We start from the raw sequence: 12,043 nt of genomic DNA on the forward strand, positions 1-12,043 counted from the left end.
CATTAGAGTTGCTAATGAGGAGAAGACTCTGTAACAGGTTAAACCTGATCTTCCCAACCTGGAGGGGTAGGGTGGAACGATATCAGGAAAGCCAAAGCTCCTTTCAGTGAGAGATGCAGTTTATTTGTGGAGACAATGAATGTTGTCAAAGCCATGGAATTGGCATGGATAAAAGGCACAGTCAGTGTGAGATCAGAGCAGATCACATGTCATACAAAGTTCGGAGAGAAGAGGCAGTGCTGAACAAACATGTGGACTACATGAAAGCTGCAAACTGGGCAAGCACAAAACATATCCGGCCCCTCAGAACATCCAGCAAGGCTGTCAGAACCTGTGGATTCTCTCCCTCAGCCCAGCGTTGAAGACACCTCTGAGAATGTGATAAAATGTTGCAGCCTTAATGCTGTTACCACTTGAAGACGATGATTTTTGACCATGGTGCGCCAGGCAAAAGATATGACGTATGCTGCCAGTATCCAAGGCAGAAGTGGAAGAGCTGGACTTGATGTGAAAATGCCCCTGGAGAAGCTGTGGGAAAAATAATGGGCCTATGTCCCTATACTTAGAGGAGGGATGTAGTGATCGGAACAAGGTTATCCAGGTGGACCTCAGAATATGAGTTCCCTCCCTGGAGTTGTGAACCTGCTCTAATCAGGGAGTCCTGGCTGACAGATATAAGCAGGTATATCAAGGGTTCTGCTCAATCTAGGAGCCAGCTCTGAATTAGCTGGGTCAGTGACATGTACTATGCATGTGCAAACAAAGGCTGACTTAGTGATGGTATACTAGCGTTTGTGGACTTATTTTAGGAGCAAAGCCTCATCTCTATTTGATAAGAGCATTGGCCGATGCTCTTCCAAAGTTAAATTCTGGCTTCCCTTACCTGCTTCAATACAGTCACATCTACTGTCCCAGACCATCTACCAAATTTAATGTAATCAATCTAAGGAGTGTGACTGCCTCCTGAAACACAGTATTTTGGCACAACTCAATCCTCACCATTGCAATGTTTGCAGCTCAGATTCCAGCTCATCAAATCTGAACTGAAGCCATTTGAGCAGACAACACCTATAGATGTGGTCACTATGGATTGCACCGGCATCTGCAAGATTCCACATCATTCCGCTGTAACATATCGACTATCTTCTGTTCAATTAATTCGAGTGCTATATATTTTCGTGATAACTTTCTAAAATGTACTCTCAGCTGTAATAATGTCTTCTGATTTAAACCAGTTGGCCAGTTGAAAAATAGGAAATATTTCTACCAATTACCTATTCATTTTGCTGCAATGTCACACTTTGGCTCTTACAGGAAGTAACAAGTTGAAGGAACTCCCTGCTGCTGGTTTTTACATCCCTCTGTCACTGTCCTTTTCATGCAACTTCGTTGTTATGTTTCAGTCTGCTGGCCTGCTTTCGTTGTTTGAGAAGCTGATGTCTCCACTGCCTCTTCTACTTTTAGTGAAGCTGTTGTTACTGTTCTTGTATACTTTTTATGATGCTGCTGCCTTACTCTCTCATGCTATTTCAGAAGCACGAGCTGCTCGCTCCATTCAGTTTGTTTCACAGTGATACTGACTGACAAACTGAGAAGGCTATACAGTTAATATGCTTTTGAAGTTTTGCACCATCTTCCTCCGTTTACAATGCTTTTGTTTTGCATCCTTTGCAAGGTCTAGGTAATTAACATGTGTTGGGTAGGTTACCAACACTGACATGGGCAAATTCCCCTACAAACCTTGTTCAAGCCTGAAATGCATCCACTGATCACTACACTGTTTCTTGTCACTCGGTCAATTTTGTATAAAATTTGCTACTTTCCCTTCTATTCCATGAGTGAAAGCTTTGCCCACAAGGCTGTTGTGCCGCACTTTATCACATGCCTTTTGAAAGTCAATGCGTATCACATTAACATTGTTCTCATCGGCACTCTCCAGTGTCTTGTAATCATAGAGATGTGTAGCACGGAAACAGACCCTTTGATCCAACTCATCCATACCAACTAGATCTCCTAATCTAATCTTGTCCCATTTGCCTGCACTTGGCCCATATCCCTCTAAACCCTTCCTATTGATATATCCATCCAGATGCCTTTAAATGCAAATGTACCAGCCTCCACCACTTCCTCTGGCAGCTTATTCCATGCATGCACCATCCTCTGTGTGAAAAGGTTGCCTCTTAGATCCTTTTTATATCTTTCCCCTGTCACTCTGAACCTATGCTCTCTAGTTCTCGACTCCCCACTCCAGGGAAACAACCTTGTCTATTTACCTTATCCATGACCCTCATGATTTTATAAACCTCTATAAGGTCACCCATCAGCCTCCGATACTTGAGGGAACACAGACGCCTCTCCCTATAGCTCAAATCCTCCAATCCTGGTAACATCCTATTAGATCTTTTCTGAACCCTTTCAAGTTTCACAACATCTGTCTGATAGGAAGGAGACCAGAATTGCTCGTAATATTCCAAAAGTGGCCTACCAATCTTCTGTACAGCTGCAATATGACCTCCCAATTCCTATGCTTGATGCTCTAACCAATAAAGAAAACCATACTAAACGCCTTCTTCACTATCCAATCTACCTGCGACTCTACTTTCAAGGAACTATGAACCTGCACTAAAGTCTCTTTGTTCAACAACTCTCCCTAATCATAATCTTCCTTAGTGAAGACTAATGCAAAGTATTACTTTAATACCTGTACTATGCCCCCAGCTTTTATGCACAAATTCCATTTTCCTGAGTTGACCTCTTTTTAGCACCCTTTTACTGTAGGTTCTCTTTGTATTGGCTGCCTCTGTACCTTTCCATTCATCTTTCTTATCATCTTATTTGATTTTTACTTGCCCCCTCACCCCACTCCTTAAATGCTTCCCATATTCAGTCTAACTGTATTTTCTGCTTGACATCTGTATCTGTTGCATTTTTCTTCCTGATCATAATTTCTATCTTTTTTGCCATCCAGTGTCTTCTAGTTTTTATGTTCTGCACTTCCCATTCGAGGAAATATGCCTTTGCTATGCCGAACTATCTCTCATTTGAGGTAACCCGTTATTCTGATATTTTTTCTCCTGTCAACCTTTGACTCCCAACTTATTTGGCCTAGATGCATTTTTATCCCATTGAAGTTGGCTTTCAATGGTTAATTATTTTTACTTTGGATTGTTCTTTGTCCTTTTTCAAGCCCAATCATTGTGACACTATGATCATTGTCTGTTAATTGTTCCCTTACTGGCATTTGAACCTTTTGCCACTTTTTCATTTTCAAAAACCAGGTCTAGGAGTGCCTTCCTTCCTTATTGGACTGAAGATAGATTGTTGTCAAATTTGTCTGAATGCAATGGGAACTCTCATTGCTCTATGACTACTAATTCAGTCTATATTTGATGATTAAAGTCACTGTTATAACTACTACTGTGGTGCTATGTACCTGGCTCTGACAAAGGAATCATCATAGATCAGTATTCAGAACTGAGTACTGGTTGAAAAGTGGTATGCATTCACACCTGCACTGCTTGTCTGTTTCTTTTAGACTGTCTTGGTTATTATTCCCTCTCTTTCTGCTTACTGTTAAGCTGCTGCTGCTCACAATACTACAACTGATTACACTACTTGCACAAATGGTTGTCTAGACTAGAAGAGGGAGGCTGAGGGGTATTTAGCCCAAATGGGGCTAGATCAGTTTAGGACATCTAGTCGGCATGGACAAGTTGGACCAAAGAACCTTTTTTCCCTGTTGTACATTTAGGGTCCTGGAGTTCTCTCCAAGTGTAGGATGTGCACCCGGGACGTTGGAGCATCCCTGTGATTTTACTAAAGATTAATAACTTTGTTACTGCTCATAAATTTTGTTGCTTCTACTAAACGTTACCAGAACTAAGAAGCCTCACCACTGCTGATAAGCTGTTATAATGCTTAAAGCATGTACTGGTTATATAAATCTTAAAACAAAAACTCACCTGTTTATTCCCTAAATTAGACAAGATAAATAAAGAATACCAATAAATAAGGAATCATTCAGTAGCTTCTGTGATGTCTCGTTTGATTTTTCTTTCAAAATTTAAACTATGAATTAACACACTGTTTTCTGGTTTATACCTTTCTCATTGCGTTCTTGCGACTTCCTTTTTTTTATTTATAGAATTCCTACAGTGCCTTAAAAGGTCCTTCGGCCCAACCAGTCCACTCTTTGACCCTCCGAAGAGTAACCCTTTCCTCCTGCCCTATTACTCTACATTTACCCCTGACTAATGCATCTAATGTTACACATCCCTGAATACTATGGGCAATTTAGCTTAGCCAATTCACCTAACCTGCACATCTTTGGATAGTGGGAGGAAACCACAGCGGAGGAAATCCACATAAGAATGTGCAAACTCCACACAGTTACCAGAGGCTGGACTCGAACCTGGGTCCCTGAAGCTGTGAAGTAGCAGTGCTAACCACTGAGCCACCATGGTGCCACTGTCACAGTGACAGTGAGGCTTTCCCTATCCTGATCTAATGTATGTTCCACTTTGCTCTTGCTCTTTTCAGCTCATCTCATAGTGAATGCTTGCACTCTCCGCTGATTTGTGTCCTTCTGTATTATTGCTGTTCCCTGCTGACTTTGCAATGAACTGTCGTGTTCTTCTGTGCTGCTTTATACTTTGGTGTTGTCACTCCATCCCACTTTTCCCACAGCCTGTTTTAGATACAGAAAATTACATAAAGTAAAATAGACGTGACTGCATATTATTAATTCTGATCCGTTTCCATTTCTAGTTGTGGGACATTCGAAGAAAAGGTTGTGTAATGACCTACAAGGTGAGAGAAATAAATGATTTTAATCAAATCAATAATATAGCAGTATTTCTTCAGATGGTTTTTAAAAAAAAGGACCTACAAGTTGAGCTATGATAAACTTCAACTAAAGAGAAAATCTGAATGAAGTACTACACTGAGAGTTAGTCAGTGAAGTCATGTCAATAAGGGAAAATGCCTTAAATGGCTAATGTTCTATGATGTCCTGTAAATGTGTAATATTCTAATTTTATATGTAGATTACTTGCATCCAAACAATAACAATGCCTATGTATTTAAAAGGCATTTGGATGGGTATATGAATAGGAAGGGTTTAGAGGGATATGAGCCAAATGCTGGCAAATAGGACTAGGTCTACTTAGGATATCTAGTCTGCATTGACAAGATGGACCGAAGGGTGTGTTTTTGTGCTGTATATCTCTCTGTAGGTGGTCCTTTTCAGCAGCTAGGCATGGCAGTGGGTTAAAAGATTTAATGTGCTTATCTTCATCTCTAGTATTCTAGTCTCTGTAGTTAGTTGCGCGAGCATGAGTTGGTTGAGCACAGACAGCACACTGACTGCTACAGAACTTGGCGGCAGGGTGGCTGAGTGGTTAGCACTGTTGCCTCACAGCACCAGGGTCCCGGATTCGATTCCAACCTTGGGTGACTGTGTGGAGTTTGCACATTCTCCCCGTGTCTGCGTGGGTTTCCTCTGGGTGCTCCGGTTTCCTCCCACAGTCCAAAGATGTGCAGGTTAGGTGAATTGGCCATGCTTAAATTGTTAATTAGGTGCATTAGTCAGAGGGAAAAGGGTTACTCTTCGGAGGGTCGGTGTGGATCTGTTGGGCTGAAGGGCCTGTTTCCACACTGTAGGGGATTTAATCTAATCAGACAGTCAATTGTTTGATATGGTCTGCCAATATTTGGGATGTAAAGCCTATATAGCTAGATCAGCGTTTGTACACAACACTATGCATTTGGCTTGACGATAGCATCCTACCATTCATTTGTTTCCTTTAAAATAGTAATATGAGACAGATTACTTTACCTATAGTTTAAATTTCTGAAGCATTGTCTCTTCCAGGCAATCTGAATTAGACTGGGCATATTTTAGGGCCAAGCATAGGAGCCTTAGGCCCTACAGTCAGGTTAGACTGCAAAGTGATATAGAATGTACTTCATTTAAAATTTTCTCCATTCTTTGTAGGGTCACACAAATGCTGTGCGTTGTTTAAGATTCAGCCCTGATGGGCGTTGGATTGCGTCTGCAGGGGATGATAACACGGTCAAGGTATTTTTATAGAGAACCTTACAGGAGGGTTTGGTAATGTCATTTTTGTTGTAATTGCAGCATCCGTAAATTATTGGCTTATTGCATTTAGCTGAATAATTTATGTATCGACTTCAAGAAAGTGTGTATAATTTGTGAATAACTTCCATTTTAATTGTCCTGCTGTTCAATAAAGCCAAGTTTTTAGAAATTCAAATTGATATAACTTGAAATTCTCAGTACAAGCTGTTTTCCATGGCAAATTGTAAATAAAAATGATTTCTGTTGAGTGATTGTTGTATTGAGGTGACAGTTCAAAATAAGAATGTGGCAGATCTTGATAATGACCTTTTATTTTTATTTAAAAAAAACAAGTTTTTTTTTCATGCCCAGTTCCTGAAATTGAGGAAAAAATGAAAGGTGGCAATTATAAATTTGCATTCCTCTAAAATGCCTAGTAAATAATAGGATTTTTCAAAAATAAGAATGCTCCCCTGAACTTTCCCCTCCCCTGTATGTGGTACTATCAGTGGCAGTACAGTTGGAGTTTTTAATCTGTATTCCCCAATGTTTGTGCTTTGAATGTGTTTGTTACTTGTGCTTAATATCTAGGTGGAAAAAGTTGTCAGTGGTGAAAACATTTGTCTCGTGCAATTTTTAAAATATTCATTAATGTCATACTTCTACATTTAAGGCATGAAGGTGCATCAATGTGTTTAGTTTTACAGTGAGTTAAAACTAGCCAAAGCTTGAATTGCCAAATAGGTTTGCTTCCTACCAATGAAAAACAATAGTAATGAAATTTATCTGACTTATATGTAAATACCCAAAGATGGAAGGAATTACTATCATTGTATTTTCGTTTTTTTAAATATACTTAGCTGTGGGATTTGTCAGCGGCAAAAATTCTAACAGAGTTCACAGATCACACTGGACCTGTAAACATTGTGGAGTTCCACCCCAATGAATATCTGCTGGCTTCAGGAAGCTCAGACAGGTCAGATCAATTGCTGCTTTGAGATTACATTATTGTGCCTATAATTTCGATCAATAGCAATAGGGTTTAATTTTAAATTCTTCAGCTTCGTGGACATTTTCAAAATGTGCTTACTCATGATGATAGTGATAAATTGTGTTCAAAGTATGCTCTTATCTATTTAAATTGAACTGTTGCCAAAAATAAAGTTCCGGTATAACTTTATGCATGTTGAGTTTCTGTATATTATCAAAACATGATATGTTTTGAAAGTAGAAAGGCAAAAGGTACAGAGTTGTAATCAGCAAATAACTGAATTTAAGCCTCTAGAAAACTTCTGTTTATCTCCCATTGACTGATTTACTTCTGATACTTTATTCCGTCTAGATGTTCTCTATATATAATGTTAGTTGCATCTCTGTTGTTAGGATTCTCACCTCCTCCTGAGTAAGAAAGTCATTAGTTCAATTCCAAATCATAAAATAGTGTAGTGTTATTGCAATGTTACAGGTGTCATGTTCAAGACAAGACAGTAAGCCAAATCTATGTATAACGTGTCAGGTGGACAAAAAGTCCAGTTGATGCCATTTTCAAGAAAGGCAGATCTCCTGGTGTCTTTGTCGAAGTGTAATTTTCAATTAATATCACCAAAGCATTTTGTCTTTTCATGAACATACTGTCTTTTATGGGACTCAGTTGTGCAAAGTGGCTGCTGTGTTTTCTGCATTGCAACAGTCTTAGCACTCAACATATTTTCATGTCCATGACTTGGGTGGTATATGAATGAAAGCTGCTGTAAGTTGATTTGGAACTCCGAGGCTGAGAAGGACATCATATTATTTTGTTGGTTTAAAATTGTCTCCAAGAAATCCACTTGCTATTCCCTTGATATCAGATTGTCTTATGAGGTATTTTACCCTTTTTTTTTGTTTTGCAAGTATCTTGTTGAAAATAGACTGGCCCGGGTTAATCGGTGAGATTCATTCATTTTAAGATTAATATGGGTCCAATTCAGACATCACAACACCGGTAGAAATGGACTTGGCTAGAAAGTAACCAGTGTGCTGTTGACTCCATTTTTAAGTGGAATCTGTGAAGTTCTGAGTTTATCTGTTAGCTAGTAAGCTTTAACTATTTCTTCACTTACTAAATAATGGAATTTATGAATAATTTGTTATAACCATAATCAGTAAGTTTAATTAAAGCAATGAACCAGGAAAACAAGAAAAGTCATTGCAGAAATAACCTATTAGCCTCTTTTTTTAACAGCTGTGTTGTAAAATTGAAACTCGAAAATTCATCAAAAATAGTTCTCTTGACTCATCAAATCGAACGTTAGTTTGCACGTGGATGCAATAATGGTTAGAAAGTTAGATTGTACTTTAAATTGAAGTCCTACAAGGACTTATTCCTTGTTTTCCTTCATATTTTCAGAACGATAAAGTTTTGGGATCTAGAAAAGTTTAAAATGGTGAGCTGCACAGAAGTGGAGAGCACTCCTGTCAGGTATGAGGGGCTTTAATGACAAGATTGGTGTGTTAACAAATGGCATTGCAGCTTGATGTTTTCTCGGGAACAGTGAATGCGTATATGTCACAGGAGATGGGTAGTGGCTGCAAACACTACTTGACAGTCACGCTTAATTTTGAAGCGGTGGTGTTTTTGCATTTGGAAGTTAATATTTTGTGGAATGGTGATAACGTGTCCATATCACAAATAAACCATGAAAGTATACAATCAAACAAGATGCTAGAAACAGTTAAGTTAGTCAACACCTGTGGAGAAAGAAATAGAGAAACAACTCAGGATGCTAACCTTCATATCAGAAGATAATTGAACTAAACTAATGGCTGTTTCTGTCTCATAGACATTGTTTTATCTGAGTAGGTCTGGCATTTTCTGTTTCTATTTCAGATTTCCACATCTTTCATAAACAGCTGAATTTTTACACCAACATTTCAAACCAAATGTCATGGTGTTGATTTTTAAATGGTAACATTTCCAAAGGGTTGAAATATGTGCTAGATTTGGGTCCAAGTAAAACCTAAAAAAAATTATAGCAGTGGAATTGAAGTAAAAACCACTAACAGTAAATAATACTTGTTAATTATCTAACACTTTCAGCAGTGCAAGATATGTGTTTCTTCCTTCGTTGTTGTCCAACATAAGGTTTTAAGACTTTGTCAATGCTTAGTTTCATTAGTATTTATCTATTTAAAGTGAAATTGAATCATTAACCTCAGGATCAAGATTTGATTTTGAGGATTTTAGGAACTGTAACTAGTATCAGCTTTTACAAGGGTCATAAGAAAAATTACATTTTCTTAGTCCAATAATCTGAGGGTCATGAGATTGAATGAATGCATAATGGAAAAAAAGGTCAATTTGGAAATTGCTGGCAAGACAATCATTTACTGCCTATCCCTATTTTCCCTTTAGTGGTTGCTAGGCCATTGCTGAGAATCAACCTCCCAGCTAGAGTCTGGAGTGACATATTAGCCAGTTCGCAGGTTTCCTTCCATAAAGGACATTAGTGGATGAGATGGATTTTTAACACTGTCTAGCTTTTACATACCAAATTTATTGGTCTGGATTTAAATTTCACCAGATGCATTGGTGGGATTCCCCAGAGTATCTGCATGGGTTCTGCGTTACTACTAGCATTACCACTATGCCATTGTTTCCCCAGTGGTGAGGGAGTAGAGTCTATGGTAGGGACTAGAGATAATGGCTTCAGTCTTCTCTCTGTTATGTAGCCAACCTGATAATTTTGCTATAGTATATGCTGCTTGTTGTTGCAGTTTTAGCCTGCCGTTTTCCAGTAAAGAATAACCGGTTCTGATGGCTTAAATATATTTGCTTGCTGTTTACCACTTCCCTCCTTCTGAAGATAGTGATTTGTGCTACATGGATTCCAGCATCCTGCCAGAGTCTTGTTCAAGTGATTGCACTCTACCTACATGGCTCTGTTTGGTAATCTATTTTGAGGGGTGATAGCTCAGGCAAGATTGTTCCAATCCTTATGATTGTACACATGAGCTTTTCAGTGGAGCTTTGTGCTTGGGACCTTGTTAATTTTTTTTCCCCCTTCTTCCACATTCCTAGCCCAGGGCCAATTAAGTCATTGTAATGTCTTCCCTTTGCACCAGCTAAGAAAGGGTAACTTCTTTCAGGTTCAGCCTCCAACTTGCCAGATCTATGTGACCGAGTGTGATAGATGAAAGTATGCTTTAGTATAGGGTGCTCTCTTCTGTTGGTTGAGTGTCTATTTTAAACACCATGTCCTTTCTGACTAATTGGAGAGAATACAATAAATCGCACTATTTGTCATCACTTTCAGTGAAATGTCATGAAATTGATCCCATCTTTGAAATAATTAGATGGATTGAAATGAGTTTCAGTTGAGGAAACTGTTCTTCAGCTAATATATTTCTTTTCTCACTCTCCCTTTTTTTAAGGTGCATCTTATTCAACCCAGATGGGTGTTGTCTCTATAGTGGTTCTCAAGATTCTATGCATGTTTATGGCTGGGAACCTCCCCGCTGTTTTGATGTACTGCAAGTTAACTGGGGTAGAGCAGCAGACCTTGCCATCTGTTCCAATCAATTGGTATGTATAGTACATGCATGTGAATTGAGCTGTGGGAACTGCCCAGAGAAACCTTAATCCTTAAGTAATGAAATTTCTTATGAGGAATACTGGCAGTGTATGTTGATATTAATAAGAATTATGATGCCAAGAGGAAATTGCACAACTGTGTATTACAACACTGGTAACCACCCCCTAGCCCACCCGACGATTTCAACCAGCAACTTCGAAAAGATTTATTCCATGCAGTAATCTGTGAAACTTTGAGGCAAGGAACTATTCCCAAAAGTCACTATTTAAAGTAAAAAGTAACAATTTTATTTTTTAAAGTCTAACAGAGAATAATTAATTGACAACTATTTAAAACTCCTTTCTCTAACCTATCTTTTACCTCCCCCTTCTACAATGCTCGTCCGATTAAACTCCCGATTAAAATTTTCCAAAATTATTCAAATTTCAAAACCAGTCAGCTGTCGAATCTTCTCTTTGTATCTTCCTCTGTAGATTTGCTCTCCAGTTGAGTGTTCATATTTTCTCCTCTGTGCAAACTTCTCCAGACAAGTATCTGTCAGGCAGTTCTGACTTGCAGCCTATATCTGTTGGTCTTTTGGCAGTTCTCCTCCAACTTCAGATCTTTTCAGTTTTATACCCCAAAACATCGGACTGTTTCATTGGTGTTAATATTGTCAAAATACCAAATTCAAACTTGATTGGTGTTTGGTATTTTGGGGCATAATTTAAACTGGCAAAATTCGAATTTGTTTCTTTTGTCTCCAGGCAACCCAGCTAATCTAGCTGTTCAACCAAATTTATAATTTAAATTTTCCAGTACTGTGTGCTTCTCTAAGTCCTGGCTAGATTTTAACTCTTAAAGGTACAGTGCACCTTACGCCTTCATAACATGTCAAAGTAGAAAGAAATGTAAAAGATGAAAAGTAGAGGCATTAACATATAATCGTAGAACTAATTCTCTGGATTACAAATTAGTTGAATCTTTGTGTTTAGTTTGTATTTGTTTCCATGGGAAATTCTTCACATACTCTGGCCAAAGTGCCTCCCTTAATAACAACTTGTCAATAGTGTCATAGAGACGTACAAGCACAGCAACAGCCCTTTTCGTCCAACTCGTTCATGCCAACCAGACATGTCAACCCAATCTAGTCCCACCTGCCAGCACCCAGTCTGTATCCCTCCAAGCCCTTCCTATTCACATACCTATCCAGGTGCAATTGTACTAGCCTCCACCACTTCCTCTGGCAGCTTATTCCATGCATGTACCACCCTCTGCATGAAAAAGTTGGCCCTTGGGTCCCTTTGAAATCTTTCCCCTCTCCCCCTAAATCCATGCACCCTAGTTTTGGACTCCCTGACCCCACAGAAAAGACCTTGTCAATTTACCCTATCAAAACCTCTATAAGGTC

The 12,043-nt window shown here is 38.9% G+C and overlaps 1 protein-coding gene across 1 annotated transcript in view; it reads left to right on the forward strand.

The window, feature by feature from the left end:
• Window positions 1-12,043, forward strand: part of katnb1 (katanin p80 (WD repeat containing) subunit B 1) — a 79,507-nt gene that overhangs the window by 15,362 nt on the left and 52,102 nt on the right. Inside the window, exons 5-9 of the mRNA XM_072547714.1 lie at window positions 4,768-4,809; window positions 5,996-6,079; window positions 6,940-7,055; window positions 8,469-8,540; window positions 10,493-10,643. Of these exons, the coding sequence (XP_072403815.1) occupies window positions 4,768-4,809; window positions 5,996-6,079; window positions 6,940-7,055; window positions 8,469-8,540; window positions 10,493-10,643 (465 nt within the window). The remainder of the gene's footprint in view (window positions 1-4,767; window positions 4,810-5,995; window positions 6,080-6,939; window positions 7,056-8,468; window positions 8,541-10,492; window positions 10,644-12,043) is intronic.

The sequence above is a fragment of the Chiloscyllium punctatum genome, chromosome 26 (genome assembly GCF_047496795.1).
Source record: "Chiloscyllium punctatum isolate Juve2018m chromosome 26, sChiPun1.3, whole genome shotgun sequence".
NCBI lineage: Eukaryota > Metazoa > Chordata > Chondrichthyes > Orectolobiformes > Hemiscylliidae > Chiloscyllium > Chiloscyllium punctatum.